The sequence below is a fragment of the Lissotriton vulgaris genome, chromosome 10 (assembly GCF_964263255.1).
Source record: "Lissotriton vulgaris chromosome 10, aLisVul1.2, whole genome shotgun sequence".
NCBI lineage: Eukaryota > Metazoa > Chordata > Amphibia > Caudata > Salamandridae > Lissotriton > Lissotriton vulgaris.
The window spans coordinates 114,832,771-114,858,392 of NC_141698.1; the positions used below are offsets into that span (position 1 = coordinate 114,832,771).

The window sequence follows — 25,622 nt, forward strand, 5'->3', positions numbered from 1 at the left end:
AACAAGGTACCTCAGCCCTCCATAGCTAGTCCAAAGTGGTTTCACCCCTTGTGGACTCCCCAACATCGCCTCTGCATGCAGGCCCCCTAGACTGCTCCCGTTAATTACCACCCTGTTGGTACCATTGCAGATCCCTGAAATTGCACTTAGTGTCCACTTTTTAAAGTGAAAAGAATTTATATTTAAAAATGTACTAACCTGAATGATTTTTCTCTGCTACCTAAACATATATGGAGATACTTGCTGTTTTTATAAATTAGTGTTGGTCTCCTTCTGGAGTAGTTTGTCATTTATTAATTATTGTGTGTATTTGCAAATATCTTGACTAAGGCTGCTCGACCACACTACCCCCTAATAGAGTACTTTGGGATTGCATAGCAAACCACAGTCCACTACTAGCAAGGGAACCCCTGGACGCTTTATACAGTATATCAGATTTATGATTTATCACAGAGCCAGCTTCCTACAGTGACTCAATCAATAGACCACACCATATGACAGAACTAGCTAGCACGCATCCTGCTCCAAAGGCCCCACTTAATCGTGAGCACTGGATTGCAATATTTTCTGAGGATCGCAGAGTTTAAATGAAGGCTTGCATCCAATGTTTCAGAACTTTATTTTAAAGCTAGAGGGTCAACCCCTAACTTAAGTGTTCAGACCAAACCAGGCCAAGTATTTTATCTTGGGTGACTGGGTATAGTTCCTCCTCATATTAGAAGGCTTATCTACAGAACTCATGATTTTTACCATAATGAAAGGATTGCACCATGCCACAAAGATGACTCTGAAAATGTATGCCACCTGCAGTTGTGTAAGGCACTTATGGGAGTGACCTATTTTACTTTTTTTCATCATTGAATTCGAATGTGAAAATCTTGGGGTAGGTGCACCAGGTTTGCTTAGTATCACCATACTGGGTGTGCCATTAGAATTAACTAACCACAGAGGAAGCTGATGCAAAGAGAGCTGTTTAATACAAACACAGGTCTGGCAAATCAATGCATACTTGTTTAGAAATCAATGTTTAGTTTTCAGTTTAGTTTATGATTGAGGTAGTCATTTCTGGTAGTAGTCCTCTCTTTGCAGTCTGAACTTGTTATTCCTCTGGAACTGTCTACTTCAGGTTGTCGATATAAAGTGATTATACACTCTTATGTTTCCTGTTTTTTTATTTTTTTTACACCAGGTTCACAAACTATCCAGCCATGTTCCCACTCACTACCCTGTCGTATTTTTAATTCAGTTGGTTGAATTATTGGAAACCTTTATAGGTCTTACTTTACTGTAATGAACCCGATTTATTTTCTCCCAGCTTGTTGTAAATGAGTGAAATAGAAATCATTGTTAAATTCATAGTCTTAATTATTTATTCTTTAATATTTTAGGTATGTTGGAAAAACCGATTCAATCACAATCAGCGTATGGAACCACAAAAAAATCCACAAGAAACAGGGAGCTGGCTTCCTAGGATGTGTGCGACTTCTTTCCAATGCCATAAGCAGGCTAAAAGATACTGGATGTAAGCAAATTACCCTGGTTTGTGTACTGTGGTCACCATTTATCATTTTGACTAAAGAACATAGATGCTAATTACGATCTTTGTTTCAACATCATGAGATGAAATTGTCACATGCCTAGTGTCCTCATCCGGTGTACTACATACACACCGCAAAGTTTTAGCTATTCAACTGAATTGTCATTTTGTTGCGTAAAGCAAAGGCATTCTTTAAAAGTATTTGTTTCATTTCTAATACAATACACTGTTCCATAAAGCATTTGTTCACCCTTCTGTGTTGTGACTTTCACAGTTGTTTCTTCCTTAGCACTGGATGAGTGTTGGTGGTTCTCTGTTTAGAAGCATGTTGGGGATGGGAGTAATGTGTGGTGTAATTCTGCCAGAGAGATATAGCAGGTGGGGTTATAATTGAAGTGATACTTGAAACCGTATTTGTTAGAGCATTCAGTGTCTGGTTCTTTGGAACTAGACATATTTTAAACTTTTACATCACTGCAGGTACTTGTGGTAAATTGTGATGTATTGGCAATACACTTGAATATATATAGTATATCTTCTCCTTCAAACCTCTCCTCCCCACCCATATATTGCCTCCCTACATGTTATGCACGGATACTTGGCGACCCCTAGAAAATGTTCTGCTGTTTTAGATGTTTCATAGATTAACATGCTTGAAACATCTCGATCATCGAGCCCCAAGGTATACTTAGTGGTTAGTACAGCATTAAACATGTATATAATAACTAAGGCTTTCTGTTTTTGCTGATTTTTACAGATAGACAGACATAAAAAACATTTATTTTCTTATCTGTATCTGTATATATATATATTTAAATGCGGATAAAAACGGAAATTGGGTGATTTTTGAGTGATTCCAAATGCACTTTGCCATGACTTGCAGGCCAATAACTATGTGAATTGATGGGTAATGGGGTTAAAAAAGGAATTTTAGTAAAGAGGCTTAAACAGCAGCAGATATGCACGAGGCTGATATTGAAATGTGCATATTTTCAGATAATTGCATTGTTTTATCTTCTGCTGGTGTTCATAGCATGGAAATATGGTAGGCATTCAAGCATGACTGACTATTTATTGGTTAAATAAATGTGGAAATATACCAGTTTCAGCTTTATTCTTTTCACAAAACCCAGAATAAATTTGGATAAATACTGAAAAAGTTGACAAAATATAAATATGGAAAAATTCAGACTGAAATGTCAAAACTAAATACCATGAAGCCAGGAGCCCTAATAATTACTTTAACATAGTCCCAATAGTAGCCTACTATCTTTATAAAAACACCCACACTAAGCCAATCGGAGCAAAGCTCAGCAGTCTTCTTACCACCCAGGTTAGCAAGTTCAGATTTTCAACATGTGTGAAGGAAATCTCTGTGAACTCTGTTTACTTAGACAGTTGGCCATTTCTACATATTTCAACATTTTCAAGGAGTCAATTATAACAATACAGACTGTCTGAAGCTACCAAGATCCTTTTTAGGCCATGTGGGAAATGTGGAAAAAAGAACTGCACTTTAAAGACCCACATAAAGGATGTATATATGGTCTTTATCGGGATCATAAGGCCAAGGAATAAAAAAAAAAGTAGAACGTTCTCAACAAAACATTAAAGGACGGAGAAGCAAGAGTGTTATGGCTGCATAGTCGAGATCTGAGGAAACTCATTCTGGGTAAGGCGAAACTTCCTCAATCTCTTAAAATAGCGCATTTACACACTGGGCATCCTTCAAAAGAGAAATCTAAAGGAGCACCTCACAGGAAAGCCCTTAAAAAAATCAGGAGGAATTTCTTCTCCAGAATTAGCCGGTAGAACTGACCAGAATCGGTCAAAAAAGCGGCAACAAAAATAATCAGCACCTCTGAGTCCTAAAAGATACAAGTTCACTTCTGAACCATTAAGTTACTCTTCATTTTTACCAGAGACAAGTTTTGAAACTTTTTCACTTACAATGAAGACTGTGGCAATGATGCCATCTGTTAAAAAAAAAGTCCACCTAGTCGATCTGACAACAAGAAAACCAGTAACTAAGATATCGCCAACTGTGACTTCTCAAACCATATCTTAAGTTAAATTTTCCACATCTTTGACAATCACAGCTTTTCTGATCATCACACCATCAACAAAGACTATAACTACATCAAAGGAACACATACTAACCTCTCCAAAGAGAACCAGAATAACAAAACAGTAGTTTCAAATGTAATTCTTGAACAGGCTTCCCCTAGCAATGTTTCCTTATCAACCAAGACAATTGTTTGATACAGAAGAATTGCCTAAAGAGGGTCCTTTTTGGTTCAGTTTATCGGACAACTCAGTTAATAATAAAATACCACGTCTTTGACAAAAGATGAGGAATATGAGCAGACCGTTTTTACTTCAAGTAAAGGTGAACACCCCTATCGGTCTTTATGTACAAAATGCAAAAATGAAGGTGGATGGCAGTTTGGCATGTAACCTTTAGAACAAGCAATTCAAAATCAGCAGGAATGGTGGATGCAAATACCGTTGGGCTTCGTTAAGGATCTACGCATGATGGTAAAAGATCATTATAGACATAGCATCATGCTTCAGGAGAGGGCCAAATTATGCGAAAGGGTCGACTAAATTATGTGGCGCAAAAGTCAACTTATGCAACGTAATGCATCACATTTTGATAGCATTCCGTCATTGTTTTGTCATTTTTACACTTGTTAACACAGTCTGTGCATAGGTTGGTCCTCATTAGTAGCAATTTAACACTCAAATTCAGCAATAAGCAACAGAAAGGTGACCAGTCAACCTTTGCAATCACATGGCCACACGTGTTCCTGCATTTTAAGTAACGTTTGAGCTAGCAAGGTTTTTTTTTTCTTCTTTCAAATCTACAGACTATGCACCAGAAGAGGGATTAATTGGCAAATCCATAACTATGCAAAAAACACTGTGGCTGCACAATCTCATAATTCCAGTGGCCCTGATTTATAGACGCTGCCCACAAGTGCAAGCCATTTGTTCTAGGCGACAACAGTCAATGCCTACAACAACTGGTTCCAGACCTCAGGTGAGATCTAGTACACCTCCTTAACCAGTGCATTTATTTCAACCTGCTAAAGTATCTCGTCACAGTTATCACCAGCGTAGCCTCAGTTTATTCCATCACAATCTCCAGATACGGATGGTTATCTGAAAACATCTCATTATTGAGACCCTGAATGGGATCAGTATTTGACTACTACCCTGGTTGATGCTACTTCTCCAGCAGTGGATTCTCCACCTGACGACACAGTTTTCACCAGCTCATTGAAAGGGTGTCCAAGAGGTTTTAATTTACTGGTGACGAAGGAGGATTGTTTGCCATATGATTTCAAGGGACCTGCCAAATAAGCCCCATATCTGGGAGGAAATCCTTAAAATTATGAAAGCCCCAGCTGCAACTGCGTCTGTGATTCCGCACTTGCCAAAAAATAGAAGGTGCCAAATAACACTCCCATATGTCTGCTCAGTCACCCTTGAGCAGATCGTTATACGGGCCACCAAAAGACAGTATAGAAATCCTTCTGCACCATGTACTGCTCCTCCAGGTAGAGACGGCAGAAAGCTTGCCAACACTGGTAAACGTTGTCTTTGCATTCACTGCCACCGCTATAAGAGCCTCAAATGCTCTGGCAATTCTAGCCAGGTATAACTGTCATATGTGGTCCGATATAAGCCCTTTTCGCGACTACATACCGGGTGATAAAAAAGCAGGCGCATAAGTATTTGCAAGAAGGAGATAGAAAATTTGATGTCATGGATATTTCATAAACAGGCTTTAGGCAACTAGTGGTAGCAGCAGTATTATGTAGACAAGGCTGGCTATGATCAACCTCCTTTAACCTGGAAGAGCCAAGTAGAATTCTAGGTATGCCTTATGATGTTGAATTCCTGGTTGGCAAACAAATTGATGAAGCATTACAACCCATCAAATCAGACACAAACAGCAAAATCTCTAGGTGCCCTACAACAACAAGACAGCAGTCCTTTCGAAGGATTTAAGGAAGAGGGATGTATTTCTACAGAGGGGATTTTAAACTACATAGATACCAACAATCTGGTACATACTATTTCAATGTAAACCACCTTATAAGCAGCTATACAGGGCCCCACCATCAGCAGCTTACCATAGACAGGCCCCTCCTTAAAAAGACAGGAAACCAAGGCAGAGGCATTGAGAGTGCTAGAACACAATGACACACTAGTGAAGGTTATGAAACCAGTTGTGCCGGTAAGCAGCCACATCTCGCACCATTACAACAGTCGGGCAAGTATTACACTTTAGAATTTGTAGAAAAACATCCAACACCACCGCTCAAGGTAAAACATCGGCGTCCGCTACAAAAGGAAATGCTGAAGGAGAGCGATGAACCTGGTACCCAAAATGCACCATAGCTCGCGATTTTATCCACATTTTTTCCTCCTAAAGAAAGTCAGGATATTGAAGACCAGTATTAGATCGTGTGAACTTAAACAAGTATTTGAAAAAGCAAAATTGTATAGTAGCATTGCAGAATGTTCTACAATGGCTACGACATGGAGATTCCATGACCTCTCTAGACCTACAGGACGCATACTTTCATATTCCTAGCTACCCTAAACTGAAAATCCTTAACATTTTAAGGAGCCAGTATCATTATGAATTCAAAGTAATCCTTTACAGCCTCAAATCCATTCCCATATTCTTTACAAATGCATGGCACCAGTAGCTGCCCAACTGAGGAACAGGGTTACCAAGTATTCCTAAACAATTGGTTAATCAAGGCAAGAACTTAACAAGCAGCTGAAGAAGCTACAGCAGGTTCTGTCACACTCTGGGATCCTGGCCTTACATTAAACAAAGAGAAATCTTACTGGTATCCTTGAAAAAATTCAATTTTTCGGGGCATTTCTGGATACAAAAATAGACAAAGATTTTCGACAGAAGAGCGATTGTCATGCTTAACAGCTATGGTGACTGGCCTAAAAAAACAGAAACGAACACTGACTTCAAATCAATTTTAGGGATTATACCATCATGCATTCATTTGATCTCACACTGCAAACTTCACATGAGGCAATTTCAATAAGCATTGGAAAGGTAGTGGTTGCAGAAGACTGGTACTTTCGAAGAGCGGATACAACTAACCCCTCAAATGAAAAAAGAAAAAAAAAAAGCAGTCATATGGTGGCTTCAACGCAAAAACTCAGCAGTAGGACTGTTTTTGCTGCAGAAGGAGATGCCTTTATAAATGACAATTGTTAGAACCGGCTGTCTCTAGTTGGCAGAGGTATACACTTCTGACAAATAGGGACACTCCTTTTCTAGTCAGGGCAAGGGGATCACACCCTTTGATAACCCCTGCTCACCCCCTTGGTAGCTTGGCAGAGCAGAACAGGCTTATCTCAGAGGCTGTGCGTTAAGCAATTATGACCACATACAGTAATACCGTGAATGCACTACAAATGGACACGACACAGTAGTATTATAAAAATAAGTATTTTTATATAAGGCTTAGCACAAGACCAAATAACGACAAACTGTACACAATCGGAATAAATACGTTGGGAAGGAAAAAAGGATAGTTCAAAGGTAGTTTCTTCTTTAGCACAAAGTTTTTAGTATCAAAGCAAATCTTCTTCTTGGCAATGCAGTTCTTAGCAACAGGGTAACCCACACGGGGGCCACACGACGTCAAGGCAAAGTTAATCCAAAGGTTCGGCGTCGACCGCGAGGAGCGCTACGTCAAGCCTGGAGTCACACGGGCCCCCAACAACACAGTACCTTAGGAAAATGAAGCACACGATGATCAGCGGCGTCGAGCAATCCGGCGTCGCGTCTTCGGTGTCGATCTGGCCTCAGCAGGCGTCGTCGTTGATGATGCGGTTGCACAGAGTGAGCAGCGCTCACGGCGTCGAAGGGCACCCAGGTGATGCGATCAGCAGCGGTGCAGACACTAGGTCCTCTGGAGCTAGAGCCGTACTCCCACTCACTGGCGTTGCTGCTGGCGTCGGTTGGGCCTAGCGTTCGGTTGTCGTGATTGCTGACTCTTTCAGAGGTGCTGGATTCACGGTTCCAGCAAAATAGCACTTTAAGCAGATGAAGTCCTTTAGCCCTGTGACTTCAGCAGGAGACTGGCACTCTTCCAGTCCTTGGAGATTTTCTTAGCAAGCGTGAGAGTACACACAAAGTTCCTCTCTCCTGGTTCCTTGGCAAAAATAAAGAAGCACTGCAGGATTCCCCCAACAACAGCACACTGGCAGAAGGGGTAGGCAGTCCTTAGATCAGCAGGCCTCTTGTCCTTGGTTACAGGGTTCCTTGTCAGAAGTGATCTAAATTCTTGGTTCAGGGGTCCTACTCTTATACCCCTTTTCGCCTTTGATCCCTTTGTCCATGCCGGGGGTTTCCCAACATCCTGGGTCCGTTGTGGGTGTAGCCAGGCAGAAGCACCTGGCCTATTCACTGAGCAGGGCTGGGTCCTCAGACGCCCAGCAGGAGGTGGAGCCAGCATTGACACTGGCAGGAGCAGAGCTATCGGCCACCTGGCAGGAGGTGGGGCTAGGATCGTCCATGGCAGGCACAGAGCCATCAGCCGCTTGGCAGGAGGTGGAGCCGGCATTGTATCAGGCAAGGCAGGCTATCAACAACTACTCTCCCCCTACTCTCAACGTAACTGTCCCACTCATCCCACACTGACTCATCCCGACCTGGGGAGCCACCCAGCTCCTGTCACACACACGCCAAACCAGCAGAAACCAGATATGGTTAGACAAGAAAATAGACACCTTCTAAAAGTGCTATTTTCGAACCCAGAGTCCAAAAACCATCCACACCAACGGATGCGTAATTAAACCCCGAGTTCAGGGATACCAAACTCGACATTGCACCATGCTCTCCGAGCCAGCGAGGATCATAGTACTAACAATCCCGGCGGCCCATTCTAATCAATGGAGAGCAGGCTACCTCGCAATAGTGAAGGACCAAGATGGCGGTAATTCACTATTAGGACATGCCAACTTGGTCAGGCGTGTCCTACCTCAGGCTTACAATGCACCCTGCCCGAAGGCCTACCATAGGGGTGACTAACATGAAGCCAAGGGAAGGTTTGGAGGGCTGGCAAGTAGGTATACTTGCGCGGCCGGTGTGACAGCACGAGGCTGCACGTGGGTCTCGCAATGACCGACCCGTAGACATTCTTTTACGAGGCCGCTCCTGTGGGTGGCACAACACGTGCTGCAAGCCCACGAGCGGCATTTGCGTTTACAAGCCCCGGCACTCTGGGTGCACTAGACGAGGGACTGATAGTAAACCAAATAAGCCAAACATGGATACAATAGATACATCAATTTAACATAGGGAGCACTTGCGCTATGGCACTGATCAGCAGTGACACGGCGCCCAAAGCATATACCAGCAAAAACATCGTAAAACAGTAGAGGCAAAACAGAAAAAATGGAGGAGAGACTCAAGCCAATGATGTCAGGTCTAACAACAATGGACTCCTCATTAGAAGGTTGGTGCGCATACTTACAAGAATTGCTAGTCAGTGGAAAATGGGCAGAGAGGCCAAAAGTGCACATCAGTATCCTGGAGTTAAAGGTATTTGCATTTGGGCTATAATTTTTTCCCCCTACTTGCTCGAATATAAAACTCATCAGTTGATAAGAACAGACAACACAAGAAGCATGTATTATGTCAACAGGCAAGGAGGGGCATGATCCCTTACTTTTCCAAAGATGCACAAAAAATACTGAATTTACTGTCAAACATCACATACAAATAAAAGGAGAACATCTCTAATGTCAGTCAAACCTTTGGGTGGACAGTCTCGGTAGAGCAACAAAAAAAGCCTCAAAGGAGCTCAATCAGTTGCAATTAATGTAAGTATTTAGAGTATGAGGCCAACCGAAAGTAGACCTGTTCGCTACCAAGCAAAACAAGAAATGCCAGTTTTATGCCAGAAGGCACCACTTTACAGGTTTGTGGGGGAATGTATGTATTGTATGTATGTATTGGCATTTATATAGCGCACTACTTACCCGTAGGGTCCCAAGGCGCTTCGACCGCTGCGAAACCCTTCCTGGCTTCCCTGAGAGATGGTCCCTTAATGGGTATCTCCAGGGTGAGACCTGGCATCCCCGGCGGTCTGGTGGGGCCGTTAGTGAAGATGAGGCAAGCTAATGCCCAGAGTTGCCGAGTGTGATCGCTGATCAGAGTGGGCACTGAGGCGAGAGAATTATCGAGTCCGCTGACCCTGGTCCAGAAACCTGCCGCGCCGGGAATCGAACCCTGGTCCCGGGCCGTCCTCTGCTCTCGGGTCTGCCGCCTCTAACCAGTGAGCCACACTACTTCACATGCCCTTTTGATAAAATTGGTCGGGGACCTTTGCATACAGATTTCCTCCGACTCCTTGGTTCAGAGAGTACTGTTGAAAATACGAAGGTAGCCATGTCTATTAATCCTCATAGCTCTTTTGTGGCCAAGACAATATTGATTCCCAGAGCTGCTTCTCCTGTCAGACAAGTCACAAATACTATGCTAATCAACACCAACTTTACTGTGTCGCCACAATAGACAATTCACCTAGAACCTCACACTCTCAATTTCAGCCGTGCATCTGAATTCAACGAATTCTATTTATTAGACTTCCCACAGCAATGTAAAGATATACTCTAAAGCCAGAGCAGTATCCACAAAAGAAATATCATCTACAAAATAAAAACTTGTATCTGGTGTATGCAGAAGAAGCTAAATCCAATGTCTACCTTACTGCAGCAAATATTGCAATTTATTTTAAATATATAAAATTCAGGGCTCGGTCATGCTTCAGTAATGGTTAATCTAGCTGCGATTTCTCGTTTTGAAAGATCTTGGCACCAACTATCTGCTAGTCCAACAGACTTATACAGGAATTTGTTAAAGGCCTCTTCAGAACATTTCTTCAAATTAGACGACCTTCTCCATTATGGAGACTTGGTATGGTACTGGCTAAACTAATTAATAAACCGTTTGAACCTGTTCTTAAAGCAGAGCTACAATATATCTTGTGGAAAGTCGTTTTTGTTAGCTCTTACTTCAGCCAGAAGAATAGAAAAATCCAAGTCTTCACGAAAAATGATCCTTCCTTCAGTTTGTGGAGGATAGTCATCCTGCTACCTAGCCCTCGCTTCATTCTGGAGGTGCCATTGCATTTTCATCCGAGTGAGCCTGTATTTCTAAATCCTTTTCCCCCAATCCAACTACTGTAGCTGAAAGAGCATTTCACTCTTTAGATATTGGAATATGTTTAAAAGTTTGCTTTGAGAAAGAAAAACAAATTCGAAAATCCGATCTATTACCACCCCTGTAAAGGTCAACCGCTATCAAAGCAAGGTATAACTTGCTGGGTGTCTTTGGTAATTATTTTCTGCCATAAATAAGCAGGCCATCCATTACAAGAAACCGTTAAGCCTCATTCTACAAGAAGTGTATCTACGTCTACAGCACTCTTTGCCGGTGTATTCATTGCTGACCTATTCAAAGCAGGGGCATGGAAAAACTGACATACATTTACGCAACTCTGCTGCCTAGACTCTGCATCACTTAAAGATGCAGCCGTATATCGAGGTCTTATATCATTTGTTGCAGTAAGGTAAGACTATTTAGCATTTGTTTCCCTCCTTCCAATTGCAATGCTGATAAACTTTTTACTGCTTTTGTCCCAGTTTGCTGACCTTCAGGCTATCTCCTTATACCCCACCTTGGCCAAATTCTAGATCTGTATGTCATTTGCTTCTTCCACCTGGACTTCTATCCTCTATGCAACTGTGTTCTATTTTCCAGTATTATGTTCTGGCCACAAGTTACATGCTGTTGATCCATGTAGACCTTTCATTTACTAATGTATTCTTACTCTTTCCATGTTCCCTCACTGAGCCACAATTCCTTCTTTGCCCCAACACTAGTCTTTTTTTTCTTTAATAACCTGCATACTCTTTTCAGTTCTCTCAGTTGGCTTGCCATTTTCACCCGTCTGTCTGTGTGAATATCTTCTTCAGGATCTTCTCTGACACCTCCCCCCCCCCCTGACTGAAAGAAAGCAATGGCAAATGGGATCTTTCCAAATGGACATTACCCCTTCTACTTTTCTACTCCCAAGTTTTAGACCATTTTCTGCAATATCACAAATGCATGCCTGATGTGGCATATACATCAATTAGTTTTTCTGAGTGAATTCCCAATTTGCATATACTTCACTGCTTTCCGTCACTTTTGCTTCTTATTGGAGATAGGTGAGTTTGCTGCATGAATAAGAAAGTTATCCTTATTACCTTGTATAACGCCATAAAAAAATCATTACCCCCTGCCTATATTTGTTAATTTGGCTGTTCTTTAGAGGCAAAGAGCACCATGAGCACTATCTGCACACTTTAGGCAGTCATTGAACAGCCCTACTTAGCAAACGTGAAAAGAATATTCTGAAGTAAGTAAGCAAGCAAGTTTGGCTACTATATTACGATTTGTATGGGGCATCAATTCTAGTATTTTAATGCACTGATTTCTCAAACGGTATGTGCCTCAAAATAGGTTTATCTTGTCGTTTTTTCTATTTCTACGAGTTGAATTGTGTCATTGGATGTTGTGATGCATAAGTTGCTAATCCTTTTGTTTTATGTTTGCAGACCAGCGTTTGGATCTATGCAAATTAAATCCCACAGATAACGATGCAGTAAGAGGCCAAATAGTGGGTAAGAGATACATTTGTTTTTTTTAATTGGTCGTATCCGTTTGACCCCCAATTAATATAACTGGCTCACCAATTAACAGAACTGTTTCCCCTCCCTTGTGGCTGTCCAATAAGTAATACAAGTTATGACTTGCAGAAAATTAGCAGAAACTATTACGAGGAGAAGGGGAAAAAGGGAAATATTTGAAGGCTAATAGTTTGACTCAGTAATTCATTAGTACTCTGGAATCGAACACAAAAATGAGTAGAACCATTGGACCTTATAGATTGATGGAGATTAGATTTTAGCCTGAGCTAAAACTAGTAGTAGGGCAGTTGCATCCCAAGTGAAGGGGAGGGTGGGTTATTTACCTCCACCTCCTTTAGGCAACTTAACTAGATCAAGTTTGTACAGTGATGGGAATGAGTGCTGGATGATGAGACTGATTATGGCTATGGAAGCTGAGCCAGCCAGGCACTGTCTCAATGTGTTCAGTTGAAGTTCAGGTGAAGTTTGTTGTCTTTTGTTGAATATCTCTGCAGAGATTTTCTAGTACACCTAAGAATTTCCGAGGCACACTTCTCCTGTTGTTGGTATGGATTCAGTGGTGTGGACACTGCCGACTACTTGCAAGTGTTTTTGTAGGTGACCTTCCCAAGTGCTGCCAAAATTGAAATGTAGGTCAAGTGGATTCTAAGGCTCATGACTTAGTTATCAGTCAAGTCATACAAGGTTTATTCCAATAAAAAAACATAATCTAACAAGACCATTGAAAAATAATCTCACATTTACAGCTGTACAATTTCAGAAGTCGCACTCCGATTTGCCAAGCCATGATTAAACATTTAGAAACTGCAAAATAAGAAAGGGTCCAATGCATAAGTGTCCCTTACCGACCTTTACTGAAAGCCATAAACAAAGGAAAGGACTATTGTCTTTTAGTGTTTGGAAAGAGGGCAGAATATTAAAAGACTTTAACTGATTTCAATCATGTTACCCAGGAAAAACTAGTGTCGGAGGGAGCCACTTTATAGGAGAGCGATAACATAGACTTTTTAAACTCCTAACCATGGGAGCGAACCAGAGCCTGCCAAGAGATCTTCTCTCCGGGTAATTATAAACAGTAATCCATCATGGTTAAAACTGATACCCTCAAAACAATAATGGGCTCATCTGGGTTCAGTTGGATACACTTAAGTTATCTAGTTTGTTTTACGGTAACTGGGTAGGAGTGGCTTGGGAAAGAGACAAAGATTAAAAAAAATATATACTGACACTAAACCGACAATTTGCTTCACAGTGACCCTGAATGTCTTCTCCATAGCTGCTGAGGACCTAGTGGCATGTACGGTACAGGCAACTGAAAAGCCACAGTTGCTAACCCTAATTTTTGTTATCTGTTGAGCTCATTTGCAAGATGGTGTCTTACATAATTCAAGTCTGTAACCTTGGCCAAAGTTCTTTGATGAAGGCAAAACTACTATCTGTTTTTCTTTGAAGCCCACTGCCAAAATGTAAAACGTCTGGATGTTAATGGTTTTTGTAATCAGTCTAAAACCTTTCAAACCTTGCCAGTACAACTCCAGACTGGTACTTTGAGGGTACATAAAACTGCATGTCTGCATATGCCTTTCGAAAGTGATGGAAGTGGATAAGACTAGGCAGAAGTTCTTCTGACATTCTTAATGACTAGGGTATTGTGGATAACCTTAAGATTATTCTGGTAATGTAGGAAAAGCAGCAATCCTGCTAAAGTGGTCCCTGCTTATGGGCACCATTGTAGACTGTTTCTATCGCTTTCATGATACTTTGTTACCTAATGGGCAACCAACGCACCAACAACTGAGCTCAATGTGTTTTTTCCAATTCACTCATAAAACATCATGAGCACATATTTTGAATCATTTATACAATGGCAAAGCTCATTTAGTGACTGTTAGTCTAGTTCGATCGACATCTTTTCTTTGGAGAAAGTATTTGTCACTTTGATTAACAGCAACATAAAATGTGGAATGGCAAAACAGAGCTAGCAGCTCCATCATTACAGGTCAAACTGCCTGCAGCCATTTGTGGAAAACACAAGCATTGAGTATTCTTAATCAGTTATAGCAGACAAGAATAGAAAACACTGCAGAGATTGTCCGGGTTAAAAGTAAATGCTTCACATACGGGGCACCATTTGTTTCAGACCTGCCTTATATATTCTGATATCCGGGACTTCTTTGGGATGGGTGACCCTCTGAATCGCAAATCATGAGTCCAGGTCTTTGTTTTGTACTTCAGGTGACGGTACCATCCTTTGCTCTGAACTCTCACTTGTGTTGAACGAAAACTCTGTACATTCATTTGTAATTTGCCACAGTGACTGAGTCCGTGCAGACATAGTACTGAATATAATTCCTATGTTATGGATCATGCGTATTTCCAGTAATTCAGTACCCTGCCACCTGTGTGGGTCTGAAAATAGCACCCAAAAGCTGTTCAAAATGATTGTTTTGTGAAAGCCACTTTTCACAGTATCTGCCTGCTACGCCTAGGGTTCTTTAACCTCCACATGTCTTGGTTTTTCAGTGACATTACCATTGGGGGGTTTCCTTGTAATCCTGATGACTAAGAGTTGTTTAAGAAGCAGTACATGTGTTCTTGCCTTAGATTGACTTAGTTTCATTAGTATGACATTGAGATTTGTATATAGTTTTTAGCAACAATTTGGAGCTTTTCCTGCAGCATGCATATTGGTTCAAAAAGTGGACTAACTTATGACAGTGATGTAGTTTGTTAGTGTTTCTTCCAGTGTAGATTTTGATTCCAGTGTAGATTTTGATTCTCTGTATTTTAAGCCGCTTATTTGTTTCAGAACGTTTTAAATATCTAATTTTCTTTTTCATTATGAACTTTTTGCTTAGATTTTGATTATAAATGTTGAGGTTACATACTTAAGAAGCACCATCTGCTTCCCAGAAGAACCTATTTAGATATTGACACGTGTTGGCAGTCTGCTCTTATTTTTCTCATTTAGATTTGGCTCAAGAGTAAAAGAGACATAACTTTGTTTGAAATTTAGATTTTTTTTTGTACTCTGTGCAGACAATGCAGATATTTTGAGAAGTCTAACGTTCTTCTCACAGATGTTGGCGGTCTGTCACCCAGTTAGTCTCCGAAGTAATGTATTGCAAAACTGCTTAAAGAGAGACATCTTTCTGAGAGTTAGCGAATTGTAAAATGCTTATCTAATGAAGGTATCCTATTTTTCTGAATGGTGTACCTACCAGTATGATCCTTTTTCCACGTGGATTGCACCCCTTTTACAAAAAAAAAAAAATTCAGCCCTTTTTCTGCTTAACAGAAAACTCTGTGCCCAGGCCCTGTCAACCTGTGTGTAACCAGGCAGTTAATGATAAGACCACAGGGTTCTTGTAACTGAAGCAGATGGTGGACCAAATAAATATGAAAATGCTGGACAGCTAGTAGGCTTTGGGTTGACTTAGTAATGAGCCATGCTGACTGCTCTTATTGTCGAAGCCCAAAATACAAAGGGTTACTTTTTCTGCATGTTTTTCTGGACCAAACCACTAAATGGTGGAATGATGCACAGTATTATCACACGTTGTAAAACAATTGTTACTGGTAAATAGATCTTTTCCTAAACAAATCCTTGATTCCGAGTTCACACATGCACATTGTGTTTCTTAACCATCAATTGATTGGGACAGAAGACTGCTTTTCGTGCCCTAATGAATTTGAAGTGTGGGATCCTCTTCTCTTACCATTCAATTTCTGAATGATTTTTCTTTTTGCTTGGCAACCTGCCTGAGTAATAAGCCATGTGCAATGCACTCTAAGTTTGCAGAAGAAATTCATAAGGTCTTTTATTTGTATTGGTGGGAACAAATCCCCTGGTGTACATCTACCTTCTGAGATGACTTTCAGGAAAAGAGCTATGAAGAGCCATCTGGTGTACTAGGAGATCTTTATGTAGCAGGCTGTATTAAACTCCATTTTTTTTGCGGAGCCCATTAATTTATCCGGCTATGAAATTATTGGGCTCATCATTGAGAAAGTGAGGCACCCTATAGTTCCCTCTGTCCTAAAGCTGGGGAAAACACTGGGTTGTGAGTTTCTTGCGCTCTCTACCCACGGCAACATTAATCAGGATCTAGTTTTCAGGTTCAACATGAGGAGTGTTGACAAAATGAGAGCTGAAAAGTTATTCCAATCCCTCCCTTGCTCCCAGGGCTCTTATATCATATGGTATAATTCCCAGTGTAGGTGCAGAAGCTGGGACCAGCCAATATATCACTCAAATTAATCTCTCCTTCTGTGTACAGAGGTATTGACACCACTTTCATTGGGTGAGATTTAGTGGGTGAAATCCTGCTCCACCTTAGTGCGTTTGCATTATTAGTTGAGCTACAACGTTAAAATAGAATTCTGTGAATGCCATCCAGCCTGATCTGCCTTGTCCTGCTCGGTCGTTTATCCTTGAGGCGTTGAGTCTCATTTGTCTCCCTCGCACTTATTGTTTAACAGAGATTTAAATAGATTTCTTTTGCCATTAATATTGTCTCACTGGAAAACAGTTTTAAGGTGGCTATCATGTGGATGAATGAGAGGCATCCGAAGAAATGAAATATGCCTTACTCTTCCAAGGTGGTGAAACCATTTAAGAACTTATTGGTGTTGAGTTGCAAAACTAAGGGACATGGAAAATATAAGGGGGGAGCAGTGACTGTACTCTCCGTACTGATGGGCCTCAGCTCACCTGTCAAGTCATTACGTGTCCCCTTTCTTTTGTGCTTTAACATACCTTCTCTCACTTTCCTAATCCTGGGAGATGAAGGCAATGTGCCTTGGCCCTTGCATTAGGTCCCCTTCTTACTCTACCATCTCCCAATACCTCTGGATGGCAGTTTTCACACACTTATTGACTTCAGCCTATATGTAGACATTTTTGTCCTAAGTATCTTCTTTCACTAAATCTGTGCCACAATGATAGACTCTATAGATGGTTTAAACTGGTCTATGTACACAAATCCAGATCATGCTAACAAAAGCTAGTCCTCAATGTGCTCAAATGGAGTCAGGAAGTGAAGTGGACCATGTTTCTTATGCTTTATTACGTCTTGGATGCAGTTAGTATACTAAACAGCAAGCAGAGAATCATTGTCTACTGAATGGTTCCTGCTCCTCTGAAGCTGTTACAGCACATTGCAGATACCCACACTTACACCACGAATCGGCATGCTTTTTGGCTCTGGGGTCCATGCTCCACTCTGATCCATTGCTTCTATCTTCGTGCCCAATTTGGGAATTATCCCTGCAAAATAGGCTGCTGTCTCTTCTTGGCAACTATGATGAAGGTACTGAGGATCCAGAGAAGCCATATTCTGCTAAAAGATAACTTATTAGCTATGGCAAAGTGTGTAGCTGCTGTCCTTTGGAAACGTGTGCCACTGTGCTTCAATTCAGATTTTCTGTACTCTAACTACCTTACACAATCCTTTGCACCCAGAGGAGCCCTTGCTCCACAAGAAGCCTGGATCACATTTAATTAGCCATAATTTCAAACTTGCAATCTTAAGCTCCAAAGCTAATAAATAAAGTATTATCCAGGGCGATAATTTGTGTCACTTGGAACCCACTACCTCTCTGTGATGGTTATTGCACCTTCCATGAATGGGAAAGTGTGTTTGTTGTATATGAACATTAAGGCAGTGTCTCAAAACAAGAGTACATTTAGTAATTAGGTAGTAGTATCAATCCATTTGCTAGGGTTCAATTAGTACCTCTGGCACAAATTTGTCTGCAGTGCTTCCCTGTGGTCTGCAAGTGTAGAAAGAATCTACCCAGTTCATGACCTTCAGTCTTGGAAAGAATGCAGATGTTGGTGAACATATTGACACTGCTGCACCAACATTGAACATCAGTGTCTTCACTGGGATGCCAGGCTGGTTTGTCTTTATTGAAAAAGTGGGTCAGGGAGAAAGTGAATGACTGTCATTTCGCTGGAAGAATGTTTCCAACCCCCTTGACTAGTTGCTGTAACAATAGAAAACTGTCCCATTCACAGCCAAATCAATGTGTTTCGTCCAAGGATTAGTGACCAAATTCCATTCCTCCTTCCAGTCAGCCAAGGGATTTTATTTTTTCAGGGTAAGAGCAATTTTCACTTAAAGCCTACATTAAACTGCTTCCTGTATCTTACCCTCTTAATCCACGTAGACCCTTCAGGGAAAACTTAGATTAGTCTCCCAAGACTTGACTGGTTCCAAATGGCTCAAAAGACTGAAAGGTGCAAAAACTATGTGAGGGATGGACTTTTAATGAATTGATCTCTGCCACTGGTAATTACTCTGGGCCACTATCGGTCCATAACTCTTTTGTTCCGTCTTACTCAGGATAGAGAATAGCCATATACGATTCATCCTCGATGCTTCTCCAACAGGAATAATCCAGCCCATACTGCTAAGCCTGGTCTCCTCTGAAAAGGAACATAAGCAACCCAGACTGATTTACGCTGGAGTCCTGGGTGGCCTTCATTCAATATCTCATTGGAAGCGCTTCCAAGCTGCTACCAATGTTGACCTAGATTAGTAATCAAGCCTGGGTGCTGTTAGTGATTAGTACCATTTATAACCCACTACTGCTGTATTGAAGACCCACTGAATCAGTGCTGCATGAAATTCTAGAGAAGGTGGAGCAACCTGTCCTTTTTCGGTCCATTGATGCCATCCCACCTTCAGATTGGGCAAGATTATCACACCCACAGTTGTTCAGTAAGGCAACAAATCTAAATGTTTGTGCCCCTATTTTTGTTGAAGATGTGGATTCTGAACTAGATCTTAACAAAAGTGACCATATTCCAGCAAATCTTTCTTGTTATTCTCCTTCAAGATCTGAAAAAGTTCCCGTAGCCCACTTTAACGAATTCACAAAGCCTGTTCACAAAGCTACCATCCTACGTCAAAGGAAACCCTCTATTTACCTAAATTCTAGCTCTGAAGCCAACTCTGTTGCATCAGCAAATGATTCTTGCTATCTCTTCCAGTATAAAGATCTTCCAGTGAGCTTATTGTAAGGCAAGGCATTTTGCTCTTATTTTGAAACCTTTTTATATTCTTGCACTATTGGCAGACTTCTAAAAGGTCATATGAATGTTTCGTCCAATGTTTGGTACCATTTCTTTGCTGGTAGTCCGCTAATTTTCATGTGAAGTTTAACTTTGAGCAGAAGATTGTGTTATCCAGTACACACAAGCTTCTGCTCGATCAACAATGGGAACTTCTCCACCAAATAAAGCACAACAGTGTAAATGGAGTCTCAAATGTAGTTTCCAGAATCATTCTGTGACTGTTGCATTCTCTCAAATGGAGAGGTTGTCAAGACGAGTTACAAGAGATTGGCATAATGTATTTTACTAGGGTGCTCGTTAAACGAAAACTGTATATAATACAAGCTTTTTAACTTTCATTATTTTGTTATTAATCATATCAAATTAGTATAACCATAATTATGCACTTACTACAGTGAACTCCATTCCCCACTTTCATCCCCATTACATAGCTGTTTCTTCTAAACTGTAATGAAATGGCGGTAAACTCCAACAAGGAGCTTCATAAAATTCTAAAAGAAATTTTGACTTCTCCTGCTCAGATATGTGCCCTCGCCACAAAACATTGGATTGATTTCCCGCTCTAATTTCTTTGAGGAAAAGATCTCTGCAATTCATCGCTCCTTCCCACCTCCCGCAGCTATAAATTCCTAGGAAATTGATCTCCCTGATCCTACTGACTCGCCCTATTTTAGAAGAGTTTGTTCAGTGTAACTCGGAGGACTTGGCAAAAACCCTGTTAAAAATTATCTGGCTCACCAGTGGACCTGATGCCACCTCTATTCCTTTCCACCATTGCCCTTCTGCTTCCTGACAATCTCACCAACCTGTTCAATAGGTCATTGTCACAATCAGCGGTTCCAGTAATATAGAACGCGCGCCAGAGTCAGGCCAATTTTGAAAAAACCCACAGCTGACCCTAAACTCTTGGCCAACTACCGTCCAATCTCGTTGCTCCCTTATTTTGGGAAGGTACTAGAGTCTTTCATTAATCAACAACTCGTGACTCACCTTGAAACTCACGAATGACTGGACCCGTCTACATCAGGCTTTAGGGCCGCCCACAGCACTGAAACCGCGCTGGTGAAAATCAGACAACATTAACTTGACATTGAATAAAGGACAATCATCTATCCTTGTCCTGTTGGATTTGTTGGCAGTCTTCAACACCATCTCCCACAGCATTTTAGAACGTCGGATCTGGGAGATTGGTGTCAGAGTGAAGGCTTTGACGTGGCTCAAGAGCTACTCAACTGACCGAGCCACCACAGTGCAGATCGGTGACAAGGTTTCATGCAGTCGGCCAGTACGGATGGGTGTACCGAAGGGCTCTATTTTGAACCCTACGCTCTTTAATCTTTATGTAACCCCTCTGGCCAGGGTGATCAGATAATATGGCTTTGACGTTGTCATATGCCGATTATACTCAGATACTAATCACCCTTGGCCCAGATCCCATGGACACCAAAAAAACGCTTCATAAACTGTATGTCCCATGTAAACAGATGGATGAGTATGAATCATTTGCAACTTAATGGTGACAAGACCGAGGTAATACTCTTTGGTAAGGCACGTGAGTACTGGTCAAATGACTGGTGGCCTCCTAAAGTCGGTTCTTGCCCAGTTCCCAGACAGGCGGTACGGAACCTAGGAATCCTAATTGTTGACAAATTATGAATGAAGAACCAGGTTAACCATATAATAGGTACCTGTTTTAGCGTTTTGCATAGTCTGCGTAAAGTTTTCAAGTGGATCCCAATAGAAGCCAGGAAACCACTTGTCCAGGGATTGATAATCAGCCGTATGGATTACGGAAATGCCCTGTTAACATCAATCAATGAAGAACTTCTTTCTAGGCTGCCGATTCTGCAGAATACAGCAGCGAGGCTGGTGCTGAATCTCCCATCCAGGTCTCCATCAGCACCAAGTCTGAAACCTCTTCGTTGGCTCCCTGTGAGGAAGCGTTCAGCTTCAAGACCCAGAGGCCCTAGCCATTTAGTAAATCCATTTAGCTGGTACCTGCCCTGCAGGTTTTTGAGTTCCAGTAATAAATCTCTTCTGATGCCTCTCAGAGTTCGTACTGTAAAAAATGGTGGGAGATCGTACTCCTTCCTGGCGCCTTCCCTTTGGAACAAACTACCCTCTCATTTACGCACTGTCATTAATCATCATTGTTTCCGTAGGGAGGGAAAAACCTGGCTGTTCGATCATTAAGCCAGTAACATCTGCCTGGCTCGCTGGCAAATCAGAGTTGTCCGTTAACGCTGTGAGACCTCAGGGTGATCTGTGCGCTTAATAAATATCCTTGATTTGATAGCTTGATGATTTCCGAGCTGAGCAAAAATTTGACCATTTATGAACCAGATTATTTGTCCGATGACCAGTGACCGATTCGCTAATGTTTTTTTCCCCTTCATATTATACAATGTCATCAATACAAGTAAATAGCCGGCCTTTGGTCAGTCCTCTACTAATGTGCCTTTCCCTGAGCCAACAGGCTAGGGGCCCCACTAATGTAAAAAACCCAAAAGCAATGGGGAGAGTAGACCTGTTTTGTGCCTCTGCTTATGCCCCAGTGACAGGTGAGAAATACAAGAGCCATCATGTCTATTGGATATTTCCCTATGCTGAGTCTATGGAGTGCGGTCGGTTAAAAGGCCAATAGCAAGAAATCAAAAACCTTTATGGCATCTAGTAAGTCTGCCACTCCTCCTAGCTCAGGATCAAATTAATGTGAGGTTGCAGAGAAGGTACCTAGGTTGATTGGGGGTGGATCTGACTTGTATGACTCCAGATTGACCCAGAAGTCTGGATTCTCATTGGTGGGTGGTGGTTTAATCTCCATCTTGAAGATTTTGTTATCTATACTGGATTGTGAATGGGGCCTATAAGATGGGCAGTTTGCTATTATTCCCAGCAAAAGTAACTTAAAAAGTAATCCAAAAAGTAATGTGCACAGTAATCTGTAAAGTAACTGAAAAGTCATTTGGAACCAACTTGCCTGTAAATCAACCAACTGTGTTTAAACCTGCATTCAACTGTAATTCACTACATAAAATCTTGCAAAGTATTTTCACTTAACTGCACCAGGCTTGGCTTGGCTTGGTTCTAGAAATAAAACAACAAATTAATATTTTTGATACAAGCAAATTGGTCTGATTTTGAGTGCATGACACAATTTCTTGCCTGAATGTGTACAAAAAATGCTTAACAGTACTCTCTGATAAAGCCTTACTGCTCGTCCACATTACCACAAATAGTGGGTAAGGTGCTATCATCTTTTACCTAGGTCTACCTTTTGGTTCCACTGGACTCTATGCTATACCAAAGTAAGGTATAGTGTGTACATACAGACTAAATACCAAAATGTACACCTATAGTCTCAAACATGTGTATGTGAGCAAATACGTAATGTCTCTCTCAAACAATAACTACAAGTGAAAAGTGACTGGGAGAGACATCCCTTAAGGATAAGAACCTTCACTCAGGTGACATGCTTCATCATATGGGTCCTCCTTACCAGTGTGGAAAACCTAGTCACCACTGGGAGCTACTACTTCGGTGTTTAAAGAAGAAGCTCAGATGTTTTGTTGGGTAAGGGAAGGGATGAGAATCCCATATGTGAGACGATGGATGTAGTGAGGTATGCAGCGCTGTGTGGAAAAGTAGAATAGTGGAGTTAAAACTGCCTAAGTAGAATCACTGAGTTAACTTTATTAGTGTGTTCTACCTGACAGGGTTAAAATGAAACAGCACAGTGGTATGGATATAAAACCACTGTCACTTAATGGTCGACATGTTTCAGCCTGTTGATCAATACCCATGTATCAGCGGCTTTCTTCAGGACCAGATTGAATACGTGCTAATACTGCTGCAAATGTGTGAAAAAATCATAATAGTAGTAGTAAAGGTTTATACAACACCGGTATTCCTGCTTTTCTTTTCTGTCAGGTCATACCCAGGTATCTATGGACAAAACACAAGTAGCAAGAAAAAGAAAGAGAGAGACAAGAACAATTTGCTAAATTATCACATGAAAAACTTGCATATTATGTGCATCTGTCACAAGTGTGCTGACGCTTGTAACTAGTCATGAGTAGTAGGGACTTACCCTCAACTGTAGGATAGCCCTGCCTCACCTCTACCTGGCTGGCTGCTCTGGAAGGAAGCCCGCACTGCGGGAAAGAACACAGGTGCCTAGATTAGTACACCATTTTAACCTCTAGATCCTCTTTACTTAGTCAAACAGGAGGCCCAAACTGCCCCCAGGTACAACAAAATGCTGTACCATTGGTTAAAGTCAGTCAGTCAAAGCAAGCTTTATTCGATTGCATTTAAAATCATAAAAGCAACAAAACATATATTTAAAAAATTGATTACAATTTTAACAAAATCCATGAAGTCAAAAAACAATCAAGGGTTCAAATCTGTCAGGGTATCCACTGTACATACATATGAAGGTTCAGATCAGTATAAATCATACACAGTATAAAAAGTTAAAAATGGTTAAAAAGTCAATAGCGGTAATACAGGATGATAAAGTCACCCTTCCAGTTGTCTCGGGGATAGCGTCCTGGTCCTTGTACGAATGGCTGCGACCAGGAAGCTAGCAACCCCGAAGATTGTCCTGGTACTACCTAATAACTGGAGATAAAGTAGAGCAGGCCGTACCTGGACGAAACCTGCATCTCTTAAAATGGGTGCCAAGAACCTCAATCTACTCTCTTTGTAGTGGCTACAAAACATGACAAAATGCATGAGGGTTACAAGCGTCGGCACACTTGTGACAGATGCACATAATATGCAAGTTTTTCATGTGATAATTTAGCAAATTGTTCTGGTCTCTTTCTTTTTCTTGCTACTTGTGTTTTGTCCATAGATACCTGGGTATGACCTGACGGACAAAAGAAAAGCGGGAATACCGGTGTTATATAAAACTTTACTACTACTATTATGATTTTTTCACATATTTGCAGCAGCATTAGCACATATTCAATCTAGTCCTGAAGAAAGCCGCTGATACATGGGTATTGATCAACAGGCTGAAACATGTCAACCATTAAGTGACAGTGGTTTTATATCCATACCACTGTGCTGTTTCATTTTAACCCTGTCAGGTAGAACACACTAATAAAGTTAACTCAGTGATTCTACTTAGGCAGTTTTAACTCCACTATTCTACTTTTCCACACAGCGCTGCATACCTCGCTACATCCATCGTCTCACATATGGGATTCTCATCCTGTCCCTTACCTAACAAAACATCTCTGAGCTCCTTCTTTAAACACCGAAGTAGTAGCTCCCAGTGGTGACTAGGTTTTCCACACTGGTAAGGAGGACCCATATGATGAAGCATGTCCCCTTCGGGTGAGTGAGGGTTCTTATGCTTAAGGGATGTCTCCCCAGTCACTTTTCACTTGTAGTTATTGTTTGAGAGAGACATTACGTATTTGCTCAAATACACATGTTTGAGACTATAGGTGTACATTTTGGTATTTAGTCTGTATGAGGGAACGTACACCTACAGGTCTATAATCTATCCCTTCTGACCCCCAATCTACGGTAGTGATACATAGTATATACAGATCCAGCTTCCTACAACCTCTCAATAGTGAACCTGTGAATGAAACCTTCATAGAAGATTGAAAAGGCTTCTGTTTTAACCTAATGTCTATTATATTAATGCACTAATGTCTGCTATATTTAAATAGTTTCAGACAAACTATCATACAAAGCTTTCTATTCAGGAACTTTCTCATTGATGATGCAGGCATTAATATGTTCCTGAAACCTAGAATTTCAACCAGCTTCACATTTTTCCCTTATGACAGAATGGTATACTATTCATTTTCTTATAAATGTTTGTACAGTGTCTTGCTATACTGCTTTTCGTACAATGATTAACCACGTTACAAGTGAAATGTTCGGTTTAAAAAAATACAGTTTAATGTGTTTTTGTCTTTTTTTTTTTTTTTTAATTTGATATTTCAGTGAGTTTACAGACCCGAGACCGAATAGGCACAGGAGGTTCTGTTGTTGATTGCAGAGGATTATTAGAAAATGAAGGGTATGTACTTTTGGCTTAGATGATTTTGTTTGGTCGAGCATAGTATTTACTTTGAAGCTGCCAAGTGTGGTTTGGTGATGATAAACACTAAAGAGGCAGCGGTCTTGAGTACAATGTTAACACTAGTACACATTAACACTCAAGTCTGCAAATTGCTCACAAACTGAAATCCTTTAACCCTTGCTCTGGGGTAATCATATGATCAT

General features: G+C 41.1%; 1 protein-coding gene across 2 annotated transcripts in view; it reads left to right on the plus strand.

Annotated features, from left to right (window-relative positions):
• SMURF1 (SMAD specific E3 ubiquitin protein ligase 1) overlaps window positions 1–25,622 on the plus strand; it is a 384,967-nt gene that overhangs the window by 175,539 nt on the left and 183,806 nt on the right. For both annotated transcript variants that reach the window (XM_086940654.1, XM_086940655.1), the window contains exons 4-6: window positions 1,389–1,522; window positions 12,194–12,259; window positions 25,341–25,416. In XM_086940654.1, coding sequence (XP_086796780.1) covers window positions 1,389–1,522; window positions 12,194–12,259; window positions 25,341–25,416 — 276 coding nt within the window. The remainder of the gene's footprint in view (window positions 1–1,388; window positions 1,523–12,193; window positions 12,260–25,340; window positions 25,417–25,622) is intronic.